The sequence below is a fragment of the Cyprinus carpio genome, unplaced genomic scaffold (assembly GCF_018340385.1).
Source record: "Cyprinus carpio isolate SPL01 unplaced genomic scaffold, ASM1834038v1 S000006658, whole genome shotgun sequence".
Taxonomy (NCBI): domain Eukaryota; kingdom Metazoa; phylum Chordata; class Actinopteri; order Cypriniformes; family Cyprinidae; genus Cyprinus; species Cyprinus carpio.
The window spans coordinates 550906-570475 of record NW_024879282.1 but is presented as its reverse complement, the minus strand read 5'-3'; the positions used below and the strand labels follow the sequence as shown (position 1 = coordinate 570475).

Below are 19570 nucleotides of genomic sequence, written 5' to 3'. Positions count from 1 at the left end.
CACTAATTTAATCATATTTATTAGACTTTTAAACAGTATGTTATAATTTAAGGAAGCACTTAATGACACGTGATATTTGCTACTTTAAATGATCATCATGGCAACACTATGTTTTGAGAAATAGCATGAAACAGAAAATAGCACCATTTTAGTTGTTGCAAACAGTCTGTGAGCACAGGTACTTTTTTGTTCATGTTCATGTGGAAGCTCATCTTTTAATCTTAATCTATGACATACAATAGCCTATATACATAGCCTTGAACACGTCTCTAATTCTGTCTGCAAAAATATTTTCTAAAATATTTCTCATTACTTCATCGTTCTGTCTATAGCTGTCTTCGTCTTTCTCATGTGCTTTGTATCAGTACTTGACATCCGGAGCGAACCGGACTACTCCCCGACGTGGTTCTGGTCGTTCCACCAGTGGATCTCTTCCAGAGGTACCCGCGGAATAATAACCGCTGACTCGTCCGAGGCCAGACTCAGATTCTCTAAGGAGCAGCACAGTGTTATTGCCAAAGGAGGAAGGGAAGGGCGACAGAGAGAGAGAAAGAGAGAGAGAGACAGAGACACAACATGAGGTGTTTTATCCTGAAGACAACAGCACGCACTAGAAGAAACGAGCTTTGAGCATTCTGAGACCACATTATACTCATCATTCCTATTTTGAAATTCTATATATAGTGAGACCGATGTAGGCCATAACGGTCAAGCAAATGCTTGAATTAATATTCTGATGAGAAATAGGCTACGTGTAATATCCAATAACATATGCTAAATATATTCGTATAGCCATGGAAAATGCACCTTGTAGGCAAGAGGCACAGTAGACATCAACCCATTTAGCTGGGACTGAAACGTTATTTATGTTTTTACTGTATTCAAACAGTCACTACATATTTAAAATGTTAAATATTTACACTTTAAAACATTATTGGATTAAGCAAATTCATTAAATGGAATCCTTCTGCCAGAATAAATAGCAAAGTCCCTTTTAGACAAGGCATGTCACGGCCATATTTGAAACGCCTCTTCATCTCTTTGAATGGGGAAACATCAAATTCTTCAAAACTGTTCGACAAGCTTTAAGGGTTAGTTCATGAAAATTCTGTCATTAATTACTTAGCCTCATGTCGTTCTAAACCCAAAAGACCTCCATTCATAAGATATTTTCTATGAATTCTGAGACCTCTCTGACCCTCCCATACACAGCAATGTAATTACCACGATCAAGGTTCAGAAACATAGCAAGGAGATTGGTAAAATGCTACTCTGTGTCAGCTGCATCGCATGGATACGTTTTCTACATTGTTTACACATTAATTTGAACAAAAACGTCTCCGTGTGACACAGCTGACAGAATAGCATACGCTGTTTACGTGGATTTATGTGTCAGTGGATACTCTCTAAAATGGCACCAGGGTGATGCAGAGGAGACGAATTGTTGAATAAAGTCATTATTTTTGTTTTCTTTGTGTACAAAATGTATGCTCGTAGCTTCGTAAAATTAGCGTTGAACCCCTGATGTCACATGGATTATTTTACCGATCTTCTTGCTACGTTTCTGGGCCTTGATCATGGTAATTACATTGCTGTCTGGTAGGGTCAGAGAGGTCTCAGAATTCATCGAAAATACCTTAATTTGTGTTCCTAAAATGAACAGAGGTCTTACGGATTTAGAACAGCACAAGGGTGAGTAATTAATGACAGAATTTTCATTTTTGGGTGAACTAACCCTTTAAGATTAAAAGGAATCATTATTTGAAATCACCAACGAAATCTGACAAGAACTGTCTCATAAATGTTTCTTTTGCTCAAATAGCATAATAAAAAAGCCAATTTTCCATGCTAGACCAGCCAGTGCGCATGCACACGTCTCAGAACGCTGATTGTTTCTATAGCAACGGGGACTTCTAAGGGCAGCTGCGGTGACTTTACAAATTACCGATTGGCTCTTTTACTCAGAAGGCGGGGCTTCGTTCTATAGCGCGGCCCTATTGAGCATTGCATTTTTCCTCATTCAAAACTTTATGAGTGATAGCTCTTGGGGTATTCTATAGTCTTTGGAAATAGGCCACGTGTACACTGCAGTTAACCTTTTAGTGCCTAATCCTGTTCCGTACACACAGGACCATATTCTACAACCGAATTGACTCCTGAAAAATGCAGTTAGTGACAACCGCATTTACTACAGAAAATCTAGTGTGTGAGAGGAAATCTGTTATTAAACTTATATCAGTTCTGTCTTTTCTGGATGTGCAGTGCAAGAAATCACAGGGTACATTAGAATTACTCATTACTGTTGCCAGATCTTACTATAAAAACAATCAAAAATGTTTTCATGATTAAATAAATACGCATTATATATATTTATACTATTTCTTTTTTAGTTAAATATTGCATTTAACTACTGTATGTCAGGCACTACTCAAAAACAGTGGCGAGGCTTTCAGCTGTGGCCCACCTAATGAGAAGTGGTCATTTTCCAAATGGATGTAATTTATTAAACGATAATAATAATAAACCTCTTATTTCACTATAACTTTGTATTTTTAGTTTTAAAAATATAAAAACGCGATTTTTCACAGTCAATTACAGGCAGTTTCTTCATTTTCCATCTTTCTATAGGCCTATAGGTGCCATAGGCTACCTGTCAACACTCCTGTTTTTCCCAGGAGTCTCCCGTATTTCACACAAATCTTCCACCCCCCTCCCGTTTTGTTATTTCTTCCGGGAAACTCCCATAATTTGTATGGCCCTACCTCGTTATATGAATAATCACATATGTGACCCTGGACCACAAAACCAGTCTTAAGTGTCAATTTTTCAATTTATACAATCTGAATAAATAAGCTTTCCACTGATGTATGGTTTATTAGGATCGGACAATATTTGGTCGAGATACAACTATTTCAAAATCTGAAATCTGAGGGTGCAAAAAAAAAAAAAAAAATCTAAATATTGAGAAAAATCTAAATATTGAGAAAATCGCCTTTAAATTTGTCCAAATAAAGTTCTTAGCAATGCATATTACTAATCAAAAAATAAGTTTTGATATATTTACGGCAGGAAATTTACAAAATATCTTCATGGAACATGATCTTTACTTAATATCCTAATTATTTTTGGCATAAAAGAACATACAATATTTTTTTGGCTATTGCTACAAATATACCCCAGTGACTTAAGACTGGTTTTGTAGTCCAGGGTCACATATTATTCCAAGGTTGTCCAGTTGCCAGATCTTGTATGAAATGCATCCTACTCACATAGACAGATCATACAATTTTGAATTCATTTGTGACCTTAACCTGGCAACCTACAACTCAGTTTTGCTTTTGATACTCTATCTGTGCATGTAGACGGGGGAAGTTGAATCAAGCATCACTGGTAGAAATGGCATTAGAAAGCTCAGGTGGTGCTACTGCAAAAAAGCAAAATATAGCTGCAAATTCAACAACAGCTGGACAGAGGAATTACATTTCTTATCGCGAAGCAGCATTGACAATTCACATGGTAAATCACAATGCCCCAAATGAAAACTTCTTTGATGTCTCAGACATTTGGACCCCATCCTCCAAATAAACAGATGAATTATAACGGTGATCTCAGGATGTTCAAAGGAAAAGTCCAGAAATAAAAGCAGCATGAAAACAACAAGACAGACACCACTGAACAAGAATGCAATGTGCTGTTCTAAAACTAAAGATTTCCTGAAAAAAAAAAAAAAAAAGAATTAATCTATGAATGACATTTAAAGTTCACTGTAAATGGATTGTTCTTGCAGTAGGGAGAAGAGATTGATAGTACATCAAATTACAAGTACCACAAAAAGATGTGACACTTCAAACTCTTCTATTGAGAGCAATGCCTCAGATGAATACATTAAGAAAAATGCCTTTTCCCTGGAATATTTTTCTACAAGAACAGTAACAAGCCTGTATGTGATAGTCAACATTAAAACAGAACATGCATGTATATATATATATAAAAAAAAACTTTAACAAAGTGCCCAACATCCTCCAAAAATAACATTAACAACAAGAAAACAACAAAAATGAGCAGTCAAACTGTCCTTTGGCCCAACACTTTCCATATGGAAGAGAATACGCATGGGAGCAAATCAAAAGATGAAGAACACTAAACAGTTATGGTGTACTAAATTCTCAATGGAAACACTAGAGTACGAAGCACTAGCAACACTAGTGAGTAATAACGGTGCTGCTGAAGTACGCATGAAGGCGGAAGAAGTTTAACTAATCTCAGGCGAGAATTACCTTGGGTCGGGCATCGCACAGCGCCACAGGTGTTGCTTTAGTGTCTGTACCCAACCAATATCTCGGATGGGCTGACAGAGCTGAATGTAGTGGTACTGTTTTAGCATAACCCTTCAAACGAACGACAATATCACTCGTTAGCTGAACATTAAAGTAATTAAAGGGATAGTTCAACCAAAAATGAAACTTCTCCCATCATTTACTCACCCTCATGTCATTCCAAATTGGTATGACTTACGTGGAAATGATTTGCAGAATGCTTTCCCCCCATACAAATATCACTTTATCTCAAAATTTGTCAAAAACGGTTGTATTCAATAGAAGAAAGAAAGTCATACAAGTTTGGAATGACACAAGGGTGAGTAAATGACAAATATTTTTGTTTTAGGGTGAACTATTCCTTTAACTCCCAAAGCACAAAATCATTATGTAAATCAACCAAATTTCCATCAATCACATCATTAAAGCCAGTAATTATAGACTCACAGTAACTGCCACATATTGATCTTTCAATTTCAGTCTATTCAGAATGGAATAATTCATGTTTTTAGGTAAACCTATGATATTTGGTCCTGGAATAGGAAGTTTTGCAACTTTTATTACTTTGCACATATGAGGCACTGAAAGCCGCAATATATCAGATTCATTCAAGATGCAACATATATTTCTCAACTATCAGCTGACAGCTATACGCACAACCTAAAAGATGGCAGAACCTATTCCAGAGCCTGTCACACACAAAATATGAGAATCGCAAAATCAAACGTAAACCATAAACATCGGAATAGTTCTCTTCCATGTGGATTCGACGTCTATGACAGTGACAAGAGAGACAGACAGAAGGACAGGGAGAAACGATACAGATGCACCTACCACTGAGTTCCCAAACCCTCCCACATCTCAAACAAAATGAACCACGACACCTGTTTCTGCGTTTGCATTTATTAATTTCAATAAATATGAGCAAGCAAGAGAGAAATCACAATTCACATTATCACAGTTAAATCTGAGGCCCTTTCACATAACATTTTTTTTCTCTCCTTTTTCAGTATGCATGGACTATAGATAGCACCTGTGCTAAGCACACACACACACGTACACACACTCATTGACATGTACAACCCGTTAGCTGCTCCTCCTCTGTCTCCCAATGACATCTTCCCTTAATTCCCATTATATTAACAGTAGCTGAGTCACCAAAGGCTGCAAAATACAAGAAAAGGCCCTCACCCTATGGCACAGTCAGCTTCAGAGCACAGTGCAGAAGAGAATGGGCTATTCTACAGCCAGACTGAAGAAACAGAATGTCTGTGTTTCTGGACTTGAAGCTTAAGTTATAATACATTCAAAGTTTTCATAATGCATTGTAATTTATTATATATTTTCATAAATAATAGTAAACATAGTTATAATACATCTCAACTGCCTTTGAACAAAATTTTACATGGTATGTCAATGGGAATGTCGCAAGAATGGCTGTCAATCAAACTCATACATGAAGAAGAATCTTTGCTTCTTAGTGTTAGACTGCTAATGGTGCACACCATTAAAGATAAAAAGATTACTGCTGAAATTGAATAGCATGCTATTTTTACTATTCCTGTATATTATTAGCATTATAAAATATTATGAGAGTAGTATACCATTCTGAATTCAGCCAGGGTAGTGCCATATTTAATTTCGAAAAGGAATGAAAATGAGGCTGTGAGGGATAGAAGTACCGTGTATTCAATGGAATTGGAAATTTTTTCAATCTGGCAATAGATTACAGAATTACTGTGCACTGATTGGGCAAACAGGACAATGAGATCACATACTAGACATACTGAAAATGAAGAAGACCTCAAAGGATGAGACCAGAGACAGAGAGGATTTGCAGAGGGGAGGTACATGGTTAAAAAACAAACAAACAAAAACACAATGCAAAGCATTATCTTACACAATGCACTCCCATGATGCCAGCAAGTGAAGATATTTAGATACTAAAATGAATGCTATTCAGTCCCATGAACTACCAACATCTTTGTCCTTCCATCACAAACTGACATGAATCTGCGACATTGTCGTGTCACTGCAAAGCCATGATTATGAGCTGTTCCATAAGGCCTGATCAGATTATATCTAAAAAGATTTTACTGCCAACACAAAATCATCTCTGTGAATGTATCAGCATTAAACTATAAAGGGGTAATCCACCCAAAATTGAAATTTTATCATTTACCAACCCTAAAAATGTTCCAAACATGTAACACTTTCTTTCTTTCTTTCTTCTGTGATATAATGGTTTTTGTCCAGGTTTGAAACACTGTTTGGGTGAGTAAACGATGATAGATTTTTTTTTCTTTTAAGTTGGTTTTAAGTTTGCATTACAGGCTCACAACCTCTAAGGTCACTTGACTCAGAGATTGTGATGAGGGCTTGTATGCCAGTTTTATTACCAGACGGAAACAAGTAAATATCACATGAAAATTCCCCTTATACATCCATGTGCATCTTGGGAAGAGGCCTTTTTGGGGCCAACTTTTAAATAAAACAAACAAAGATGACATGATCATGCAATCAAGAATAAACAAACAGCATTCCGAACAGATTGCATTCGACTTACCATTACATCAAGGGACACATGATAACAAACAGAACAATTAGGCAAGAATACAGGTCATGTCAGTCACTGAAAAACGGGGGATAAAGGAGCAAAACAAAGAAGGAGACACTCTGGGAAAAGCCATTAATAATTAATATGTTGAATATGCATTCACATAAAGAAGGGCTTTGATTTTAAAGCTGGCTAATCTATTGACCTTTTGAGTTAATTCTACTTTTGGGAACCCCATCTGTCTACCGCGGGGGCTCCCTTAGGGGGGATGGGAAGTGTGCATGTGAGAGAAAAAGAAACAGTTGGGCAGTGGAAGATAATGTTAAATGTTGTGTTGTGGTCCTTACATATTTTATGGTGCATGATGGAATAGAATTCCTCCAAAACCTCAAAACCAAACTATTCATAAACATATTTTCATTTGTAAAAAAAAACTGAATTTCTATTGGTTTGTTTTGCACATAAAATCACAGTGAACATTTAAATCCTATTCTATCCAAAGATAAATTTACAGTACATCCCATAATGCAATATCATGTTACAGTAGTACTACATCCATTTGGTTGTCCAGGCAACAAAGTGGGCTGAAACAAGGTCTACTTATTATATGACCTTGACAGATGTTTTTTTGGAGATACTGATGTTCTATTTAGAGATATCCTGTTCTCATAAGGATTCATCATCATAATATGGAATGGTTCTCAAGAAAACAAAATAATTTAAATCATCACAGCACCAAAGTGATCTGAGATCATAACATATCTCTTGGGAGCTTGGGGTGTTTGATCAATAAAATGATAAAATAAAACAGGCAAAGCAAGCAGATTAATATAGTCTTAAAACCAAAGATGCACATTTATCAAAGATTTTTGATTGAGAAATTGGCCTTTGTGGTTTCTATGTGTTGCCTAATTTACATAAACATGATTTCAAAAGGCTTATCGGATACATATCAGCTTAATTTAAAAACCCTTGATAAATGAAACCCACCAGTCTGTGCATCTGATGGTAAGTGCATACAGAGCCAATCGCTCCATGCAAAATAAGAGCATCCACTGGCCAACCAGTAGAGTTGCAGCCATGGAAACCTCATTGAGGAGATGAGGAGAGTGGGTGGAGCTATAGTAAATGCAAACGCTTTGATATTACTGGGCGAGATTGTGAGGCAAAAGAGGAGAAAAACATAAAATCCAACCCTGAAAATTTTGTCAAATCAGCCCACTGACCTCTCAGAGAAAAAGAGAGAGTGAGAGAAAGAGAGGTGGGGGGTATTGGATATATACAGTGAGGAATAAAACGAGAGGTGCATCAGACAGGAAGAGAGAGAGAGAGAGAGAGAGAGAGAGGGAGGGGGCAGCAATGGAGAGAAAAGGAATGAGAACCTCTTATTAAATAATTTTGCAGCCTTCGTTCTGCTTTCACCCTTTCGGGAAGAGATTAAATAAGAGAAGAAGTGCAATAGTTTTTACTCTTTCGCCTCAGCCAGTTTGTTGTTGATCTCTTTACTTTTCTCCTTGTCGCCCTGCCCTGCTCTGCTCTCCGGCTGGTTCTCGGAACTCTTCTTCTTTGAACCACGCAATGATGTCACCTGCTTCTCCTTGGACTTTTTCAGCGGTTTGCCAGGAGTGGCAGCTGAGCTCTTTTTGGGTTTGGAGCGAGGAAGACTGGTTTTCTCCACCTGTATAAGACATAAAATGGCACACAAAACTGTTATGTGACATATTTTGTTATTCGATGGGAAATAACATAGGATGGGGTTCGGATTGGATGGACATGTTGGACAATGACAATGTTGGTTATTTTTTATAGATTATATTTCCTGCTAATTCAGCCCTGGGCATGTCAGCAGAAAATATATTTTATTGAGTGTTGTGATGTACATTTGAGTGAAATGGATTTTTTAAAAAAAGAAGAAAAAAAGTAGGGTGAGGACTTGAAGGCAGATCTGAATGTGAGCTTGAGGTTGACTGTAAGGAAGGGCAGGTTTAAACAGACTAAACGATTGGAAAGGTCTGGCATATGTCTCCACAGAGAAGTCTGTCATGTCACAGGTCGCTCAACATAATGAAATAAAGAACTGATGCTGATTCACTCAAAGCTTGAGGCCAAAGTTATGTCAAACAACTTAGAAAAAGTAATACTGAGAAGAAAACTGTTCAGTTACTGTCTCAGTTATTTTCCAGCCACTGAGCACATAAATTGCTGACATCATGAAGATACTGAACCCAATAATTGTTTTCCAGCCTTCTGCAACAAACATACACTTATAAATAAGAATGTAACCAAACATTCAAAAATGAGGGCAGAATAAAGGTGATTAACCTATTAAAAACCCAGCTGCTAATCTGTATATTGTTGTTGTATTTCCTTTACTTCCACAGCTCTTACCTTACTGCTCTCTCTGTAAGGTTCATGGTACAGTGTGCGTATCCTCCTCCTGTCCAGGGCCTTGTTTTCATCTGGCTGCTGAGTAGACTGGTAGGGCCTGTAGGTGGCGCTATAGCTGGTCTCCAGATCAGTCCTGCCACTTGGAGGGTGATACTGAGACTTGGCCTTGATGAGCTTCACGGGTTTTACGTCTGTGTAGGCTTTGAACTCATTCCTGACATTAAGAAACAGATAACATCACAATTATTGGAAAACTGAGTGTAGTGAGTGATTCAGCTGACACATTTTGAATTTCAAGACCATATTGTATAAACCAGAAAGAGTATGACACTGAAATATTATCCTTAATGTCCAGTTTGGGAATTTATTGGAAAAATAATGACCCATGTTCTGTTTTAACCAATAGGCTTTAGTTTCATATCTTTCAACCATTATTTGCAATTTGTAAGTCTGTGGCATGTGGGGGTGGGACATTCTCATTCTAGAGAACATTTGATTGGCTAAACCATCCAAGTCTAAGATGAGTCATCAATATTTTTGATCCATTTTTTTCTTAAAAGAAATGCACATATCTGACAAAATTTACACTGTCAATGTTTAGAAGTACAACGACATATAGTAGATGACCTCATATATTACATCACACATAGACTAGTCACAAAACTTTAATTTTAATTCAAACTTTAATTTTACATGGTTAAAGGCCCGTTCACACCAAGAACGATAACTATAAAGATAACGATAAAGACATTCTAAAAATTCTTGAAGTTCTAAAAATTGTCATCAATCTTTAATAATAGCAAGTCTACACCACAGCTATAATGATTAAGGCAAAGAGAAACGATATCGTTGGAATCATTTTCAGAACGATTTTTTCCAGCTGATGAACGATACATTGACAGCCAATCAGAATCCATCCTGCTATAACGAGCTTGAGAATTTAAAGCGGTAGACGAATGTGTGCTAAGAATAAACAGATGATATCATTCACTGGTGTGGACGCTAATATCATTATCTTTATAGTTATCGTTCTTGGTGTAAACGGGGCTTAACAAGTACTGTTTTTAACATTCATTTTTATGTTCTGACAGAACAATCACATCAAGAAAACAATATTTCAAATCACTATGCGATACAACAAAAACTACATATAGAATAACTACTTGTTCCTGCTATATATATAGACACTGCATTATAGATCTAGATTGATATAATGCAGATTCCCCCTCCCCCATTTGCATCACATAGAGTTTTTCCTGAGGCCCTTCCTTTAAGATGAGTACGAAGTCTTTATTCACTGAGATGACACAGACAAATGGTATGTACTTCATGGGTATGTGCATTGCAGATTACCCAACATGCAACTTATCTGCTGCAGTGCATCTAACATACATGCACACATACAGACAGAACTCTCTCACTAAGACCAGCACAAAACAGACGTCTCACACAAACTCAGTTTTTTAAATAATTCAAAAACAAACTGATTCACTAATGAATCACTCAGACCGATTGGTGCACTTGCTTTATGAATTCCAGAGTCTAATCATGATGTCTTGTGGCCGTGTTTTACTCTAACTGAGGATTTCTAGCTGAGCAAAGATGTAATAATGGATATTCACTGTAAAAATTTACATGACTTCTATTCATTTTCATCTTGAAAAATTCCTTTTGGACTTCTCTCTCTATTTTTGATTCCGTAATATTACAGCCTCAGAGGGGAAGTCTGTATTGATTAGGATTGTCAGGACAGGAAGAGACGGGAATGCCAGGCAAAGTGGACCTTTATCATCCCATTAGATCAATTAGTTACTTTAGTTTATGAGAGTAATACATCTCTGTATGAAACCGAATCAACCATTCCAATATATTATAATAAGGCCTAAAAAAGCTCTGAGAGCATTTGATTTCACACACTGTTCTACTGGAGATCAGAATAGATAACATTAATAGATCAAACTCCTTTACACTCAGAACGAGGAATGATTCTAAATAGAAAGGGTCCATTATTATGTGAGCACCAAGTTGATGAACAAAGTCATGGGACAGCGTGTGAGGGAGCATTTACCTCCTCAGAGAAAACAGGGGATGTGAAAACCATGCCCCATGCCATGTATTTTAAAAGAATATTTCAGGTTAAATACGTGTGAATCTCTATCAACAACAAAGCAGAAAAACAACAGAAAAAAATGATCTCTCAGACTCTCAGGTTGTAAAAACATCAAATAAAAACTTTGCTTTTGTGTATCGATTTTGTTGTTAGATTTGACCCATGTACCAGACCCAAGCTTTCAATCTTAAACTATAAAAAATCAGTATAAAAATATTAATTATTTATTACAATGGAAATATCTTTAAAAGTATGCAAAAGGGGTGAACATTTAATTTAATTGTGTGTTAAGGATATATCGAAACCTAGCAAGGACCATGTACAAACATCATGTATTTCTGATAAATTGTTCTTTGGGAATGTGAATTTGATGATACTGCTAGTGTTTCGATTTAAAGGGAGGCCTCCCTTCTCTCCCTGTTGAGCTCAGGGGAGCGACAAGAAAGAAGTGAAAGCTGTTACATAAGACAAATGAAGTCCAATCAGAATGCTTGAAACAGCAGCACAAAAGCAGCTCAGAGAAGTCCAAGGCCACAGGCACCAAAGACTCACAGGACAAACATGACAGAAAAAGGAGGAGGAGTCAGAGTTTATATAGAAACACACACACACACACACACACACACACACACACACACACACACAGAACAAGACAGACAGAGAATGAGAAAGACATAAAGACAGAGAGAAGGCTATTACACACATACAACAGGACTCCCAACAATGAACTTAGTGTGCTTATTGTAAATGAGTGCTTGGTACCAGCTGTCAAATCATTCATTTGAAAACGGGCATCAACACTGTTCTACAATGCTGTATTACACCAGCTTATTTTCTAATTTAACAGAATGAATTTAATGGAAAAGCACAGTATTTATTCAAATGAGCTCACACATTTAATTAACTGCTGTTATCAAAAATCATCTGTAGATTTGAGCATACAGTGAGGTTGATACGTCTTCCTCTCCCCAGGCATTGAGCTTTTGTGAGCAGACTTGTCACTATGGTGATATGCTGGCACTAGAGAATTGTGTGGTGGGGAGCCAGAGCAGTGCATCATGGGTAGACTTGGCACACTGGAGTAACGTGGTGTTTAACAGAAGCATGTAAAGCTGTTTTTACTTTTTACTTGGATCCAAAAACAACATCCTGATTATTTGTAGTCTAGACCTGTTAGATGACAACAGTGCTTGATGTTACCAAAAATAGACAGCGTATTTGGATTAATGAACACTGTAAAACTGACTCATTCTATTAATCCACCAGATAATAGACTGCAAATAATTAGATGTGCAATCTTAGTTGATTATTGAATTTTTATTTTTATTGTCCCTTCTTATTCTAGTAATAGCCTTGCTGTCAGATCAATACGTTTCCTGCACCCTGTGGCATCATCTTCCTGCTGTACCTACAGCAAGACATATTCCTTCTGACATTCACTTTGGACTCCAAGTGAATCCCAATGAGATTAGCCCTGTAATTATGCCCTGTAAGGCAAAACTCTTTTATTTCTCTCTCTCTCTCTGCTGCTTCCTCTGTTATACTTATCGATTCCAGTCTTTGAATTGTTACAGCGTCTTCAAATACTGCACTACACAAGAAAAGGGAGGAAACGAAAGGCATGAAGGGAGAAAAGTCATAAAAGTATATTAATTTACTGCATAATGCTATACAATGTCTGTTGTACATCATATTGCACAAATTTACTTATATGATTTACTATGTATAAACATGGTGCAGGCTGATGGGTCGTTAACACAAACTGATGATATTCACAGCGTTAAAATCTGATTGGTTCATGTTGCATGCGCAGCCAATGAGCTTGCTGCTTTACATATAAATGGCTAGTTAGCATTCACTAGAACATTTTGCAGCACACTTTCAGAGTTCCTCTGAAACCCTCCACCTTCCCCAGCTCCACCTGTATAGATCTGCTACAGGTTATTATATATGCTATTTGTGCAGCATGTTTGTGCAACATTTTTTTTGATATTTTCTTATATTTCTATTATCTTTAATGTATATTTCAGTTTTAGCTTTGGTCATTTTAATATTTAAACTTATTGTTCAGTTAGTTGCCATGGCATGGGGTAGTCGTGGCCTAATGGTTAGAGAGTCAGACTTGAATCTCAAAGGTTGCGGGTTTGTACTGGCAGGAACTGTCGGTGGGGGGAGTGAATGACCAGTGCTCTCTTCCACTCTCAATACCATGACTGAAGTGATACCCTTGAGCAAGGCACCAGATCCCTAACTGCTCCCCGGGCACCACAGCGAAAAAAAAAGACTGCCCACTGCTCCAGGTGTGTGTTCATGGTGTATGTGTGTGTGTTTACTATTCATTGCTGTGTGTGTGCACTTGGATGGGTTAAATGCAGAACACAAATTGTGAGTATGGGACACCACACTTGGCCACATGCCATGTCATGTATATTATTTTATTTTACATTTTTATGAAACCTACCTATATTCAAGTGTTGATAAAAAAAGAATGCTTTAAGCTAGAATAAAACAGATTTTTTTTTTTTAGTTTAAAAGTAGAGGCTTTGATCTTTATTTTGGTGTATTGCATATTCAAATATTCATACAGCAAAATATACTGTGGGCCATCAAATTTAAGTGAAAATCATCATAGTCGAAGGCGATGGCTGGCAACTTTTTTCAAAAATGCTGGCGGGGAAAGATTTAATCAACGGGATTTAACTCATCAGATTTATCTCATATAGGATACACTTAGTTATTTATACTACACAACCTTAATATTATGACTTATATCTGCACAAAATGACCCGAATGCACAAGTGAACATGTCTGTGCTGCTCTGAATGTTTAACTGCTGTTGTGGGGGCATTCTTCATGCAACAAAGTGCAGAAACACGGCAACTAAACTATAAAAAATAAGTGTTTTACAGTGTTTTATTATAATGGTGTTCTCATTGTAATGTTATGCATATGACAGTACTAGTTATAGTATTGCATTGTTGTTTGTGCTGCTTGCGCTGCACATTTCAGAGATAATCGCAGTACTAGACCTACAATAAAGTGCTTTCCTGCAGTTTAACTCAACCAAATGCATCTTATATGAGATAAATAATACACTATACAGTGTATTTTGTTTATACACAAAAATATATATATATATATATATATATATATATATATATATATATATATATAAAATAAATATTGCAACTTACAGTTCCACAAAAAGCTGTGAGTGGCTGCAGAAGCGAACTTGACTGTGCTAGTCATGAAGATATAACTTTGTGGATGCATTCTTTACATAACGCGCTGAAACGTGGCATATTTTTTTACAGGACATGTTCTCATTATAATTTTATATAGCCTATATATGACAGATTTGTTCTGTACATGAAGTGTCTCAGCAGAGCATCGCAGTATGCCATAAGAGTACCGCGGTAAGTACCGAGGGTGGTGTATCGTGGTTTTTCTGTTCAGTTTGAATATCGTTACACCCCTAATTTATGCTTCATAACGGCATAGAATAGTGCATAAGTACATCACTTGGGATGCACCATTAGTTAACAATAACAACTCTGAATCATGGGTGTGTTCTATTTTCAAGTCAAGTCAACAGTGAAACAATGAGAAACTGAAAATAACCCTAAAATAATTACTACATACAAAATAAAACTGCTAAACTCTTAAACTGCAAAAAATTATCAGCTATATTCCAATATTTTGTGCACAAGAGATATAAACTACTTTGAATTACCATTGTGTACAAAATGTGCTATATAAATAAACTTGCCTTGCCTTATAGACCAAAGCATACTGATCTGCAGGGAGAGAGTGAGAGCAAGAGACAGTAGAGAGATAAATGAAGGAAGCAACTTCCTCTTTACCGCATCCTGTCAAGGCACACCTGAATTCTGTGGCTCAAAATAAAACTGAATGCTTTTCACAGGCTTCTTACAGTAAGAGGATAATTTTTGATTTCCAGATTCATCAGCTTGTGTCATAAAGCTTAAGCCCTGTCACTGCTTTGTAGCATCATGCTGCATGACAAGGCAACAAAGCAAAACACAGGACTAAACATGAGATTAAGTCAAACTAATCCTGAGCTTTTCAGTTTAAAGAATCACACTATAACAATTCATGCATGCACTGTCAAGCAAACTGAACTGATGACTCTGTGTTTTGTCTTCTTGTGTTTTTTCCTCCAAGTCAAGAAGAAAAAAATCTACACAGGAAATATGAAATGTGTCCTGATGCACCAAGAGGCATTTTGAGATTAAAGTTCTCACCCAACAAATAACACCAGCTTAATGTATACAGGTCTAAAGGCAAGATTCCAACGCAATTCAGGCTAAATTTAACACCATATAATCTATACGAGGATATTTATCCAAAGCAACCTGCAAAGCACCACAAGCAATTTATCATTGAGTATCCAAATGCTCAGTCTTGTTCAGCTGGATGAGTGATTTGCAAGCGCACATGAATGAGTGGGTGAATTTTGGACCAATTGCCACCTGTAAATTAAACACAAATACTCCACAATAACAATGACAGACTTTTCAACTGAGATACAGAACTCAAATCTGGGAATACGGAAAATGTTCTTTCTTTTACACATTTGTTGTTCACTGTTTGTAATAAAAAAGTGATTGAAAGGCAACTGAATACCAAGTAGGACAAGGAACAGCACAGCACTATACAAACTTCAGCTCCATCTGTTTTAAACAAAGACAGGCCTCAACAAATGGATTATTAAAGTATTAGTTCACTTCCACAATAAAAAATTCCTGATAATTCACTCACCCCCATGTCATCCAAGATGTTCATGTCTTTTCTTCCGCAAAGAAATTAAGATTTTTGAGGAAAACATTCCAGGATTTTTCTCCATATAAAAAACTCCATCTCATTTTCTCCTCCAACTTCAACGACATCGTTGTTTTACCTTTTTTGTAAAGGACATTTGACTTTCTTTGCATGTTCACTTTGTAAACACTGGGTCGGTTCTTCCACCTACGTCATACATGACCTTTGTAACATGACAGTGTAATGCGTGAAGTAAAGCTAGTGCAAGACAAGCATTTGTGGTTAAAAAGTATATACATTTTTATTTTTTTAAGAAAATAACTGATTGTTTCGCTATACAAGCCCTAATTCCACGGTTGGATTCGTGTAGAGCCCTTTGAAGCTGCACTGAAACTGCAATTTGGACCTTCAGCCCATTGGCCACCATTGAAGTCCACTATATGAAAACCTTAATTTCTTTGAGACTGAAGAAAGAAAGACATGAACATCTTGGATGATATGGGGGTGAGGGAAGTGAACTAATCCTTTAACAACTGGGAATTGCACTCACTTTGCCACAATGGCCTCACTTTACCCTAAAGCTAACCCTGAAGAAAATTAAAGCCTTTTCCAAAAACAGCTTCTGCTCCAGTGCTCTCCGGCCCCCTGCATGTCCTGCCATCTGTAGGTGTTAGTACAGCAGTATACACAAGATTTAACCCACAGCTGACCTCCTTATGGCTTTTTCACTCCACAATACACTTTCCATTTAGTACTTCACACTGACTTCAACTGTTTTTATACTGGTCTAGTGGTATTTTATATTTCTTAACCCCCACTTAATCCATTTTTCCTTTTTTAGAGACATTATTTTGTATTATTTCACATTATTATTATTTAGCATAACGGCTCAGTTTAGGTTTTACTGTCAAATCAAGTCTCTGAATCCCTGTACAACAGCGGTTCTCAACCTTTTTGACTCACTGTCAATGACAATATACTTCTGCTGTAATGACAAATCCACTGATTTTCTACCTTTTTTTATTTCTAGAAACAAGGATCAGTTTCAATATATTAAAACAAATAAATAGAATAATTTATTATAATAATTATATTATAACATAACAATTGAAATCATTATAGATTCTTACATTTCATAATTTCAGATGTTTAAATGAGTGAATGAATATTTAAAAATATTTTACAAATAGCAATTTCAATAGCAATATTTGAGACCTTAGCATAACTAGAAAATTAGACAAATTTTCATGACATTTTGCGATTTTATTAATTTTCATCATCATTGCAGGATTTACAATACCATCATTCTTTTAAAATTAGGCTTCCTCGTGTATACACGCTTGCAACTCATGTACAAGCACAAGTTTTGTCTTATTTTAAATCATCTTTAGTTATCTTGAGGCCCCCTTGGAAGTTTGCTGAGGCCCTCGAGTGGGTTCCGGACCCCTGGTCTTTAACCACTACTGTACAATCATTAATAATCAATCAGCTTTACCTGTAGGAGCTGCCAGAGGACACTTCTTGTTTGATCTGCCGGTTGAGAGCATCCACAGCTGCCCTCCCTTTACCCTCTGTAGTGGTGGCATCCCCTACTCTCTGCCTGTCCAACTTCACGCCGGCTTTGTTTTCAGAAGCCATGGTCACTTTCTTGGCTTTTTTCTTTTTCCTTTCACTAGACAGGATCTCCTTCTCTTGCACCTTGTCAGCAATCTCGCTCTTTTCCACCCCACTGTCCATCATCTCTAAGGTGTGTTTGGATCTGTCAGGGATGCGGTCATTTCCCACTGAGATGGTCGGAGAGGGTTTGGGGATCCAAGGATGATCTCCCCTCTTTGGGATAGGCCAGGGTTTGTAGTCCTTCTGATACTGGGTCTTGTTGTTAAAAGGAACCTCTGGGCAATGGTACTTGTTCTTGGGCTTGCAGCTAGGCTCTGGGCGAACGTTCCAGTGTCTGAAGTCCTGGCGCATCACAGATCCTACAATGTTTTCATCCTGGGCTGCAGGTCCTTTGGTCACCGCGTCGTGGTCGTTGTGAAGCGGCTGCGTTTCTATGGCGACCTTCGGCGCAGGCTGCTGCAGGTGAAGATGCTGCATTTCGGACACGTCCGAGTACTTGGTGAAAACCATCGGCACCGCAATGTCGCCCTTGTCCAGCTGGTTCCAGAACCGAGCCATACAGCAGGCTCTGGAGATACAGGGCCATGCCATGATGGTTTGCCAACGTCTTACCTTCTGTTATGTCAATCTCTTCCTTTTCTCAAAGCTGTTTTCTATTCAGTTTGTGAAACTAAACGCGCTCGTATCACAAAATGTCCGATTCGCAATGTTTTTTTCCTTAAAACGATGCTGTCAAAGATGACAGGGCATAAATCCACTGTAAAAGAGGCATTACGGGTTTTTTGAGGGGCTTTTACCTGTGAAATATTCTGGTTTTGCTCCGTCCTGATCCTCTTGCGCTCGTTAGAATACGATAATTTGTTAAGACACAGCTGCCCCTCCCGCGCGCCTCCTCCGCTCAGCATCCATAGAGAGCTGAATCACCTGCCCCTGTCATCATCACGCAACGTCTGCAATGGGCGGAGTTGCGCTCGAATCCCCGCACACTAAAGAGCGTTCTGAAGACATCACTGTTGGAAATCAGGAAGGATGCTCAAACATGTTATACTTCTTATTCTTATTCTCTGTATAGGCTATATAGTTCTAAGGTTTTTGAAAGAAGTCTCTTATGCTCACCAAGGCTGTATTTATTATTTGATAAAAACATTAATGTCGTGAAATAATATTACAATTTTAAAATAACGATTCTCTATTTTATTAATTTATTTCTATGATGGCAAAGTTGAAATTTGAGCAGTCATTACGTATTACTTATAGGCTATTTAATATGCTGCTCAAGAAAATTATCATTATCAGTATTGAAATCAGTTTCTTTTAGGATTCTTTGATAAAGAAAATATGGAAATAATAGAAAGTTCAAAAGCAAAGCATTTATTTTAAATATTTTGTAACATTATAATGTATGTGCTTTAATCATAATATCTGAGTTACATGAACAAATAATCATATTTAAAAATAATAATAATCTTATTTTAATAATAATGTATTTTACAATTAATATAAATGTATGTTTGTATGTATATATATATATATATATATATATATATATATATATATATATATATATATATTATGTATATTATTTTATATATTATCATTATTAATATATATATATATATATATATATATATATATATATATATATATATATATATATATATAATTAAAAAATAATAATTATTAATTCTATTTTAATAATAATGTCTTTTACAATTAATATATTAATATAGTATAATATATTATACATTAATCCATTCTTTTCATACACATGTTGTAAGGCCTAATTTTGCACAGCCCTTT

At 36.7% G+C, this 19570-nt stretch overlaps 1 protein-coding gene across 3 annotated transcripts; it reads right to left on the bottom strand.

The window, feature by feature from the left end:
• LOC109074029 (microtubule-associated protein 6-like) lies at nt 1-18672 on the bottom strand. Of its 3 annotated transcripts, XM_042755249.1 has the most exons (5): nt 17649-18672; nt 9262-9475; nt 8343-8551; nt 4278-4388; nt 1-491 (listed from the first exon to the last, which is right to left on the bottom strand). In XM_042755249.1, the coding sequence occupies exons 1-5, from the start codon at nt 18359-18361 to the stop codon at nt 362-364; spliced, it is 1377 nt and encodes a 458-aa protein (XP_042611183.1). In that variant the 5' UTR covers nt 18362-18672; the 3' UTR covers nt 1-361. The 3 variants fall into 3 exon arrangements, with proteins under 3 accessions (XP_042611183.1, XP_042611184.1, XP_042611185.1); XM_042755250.1 differs by lacking the exon at nt 4278-4388; XM_042755251.1 differs by lacking the exons at nt 1-491; nt 4278-4388 and adding an exon at nt 5204-8099.
• Nucleotides 18673-19570: the final 898 nt, after the last annotated feature.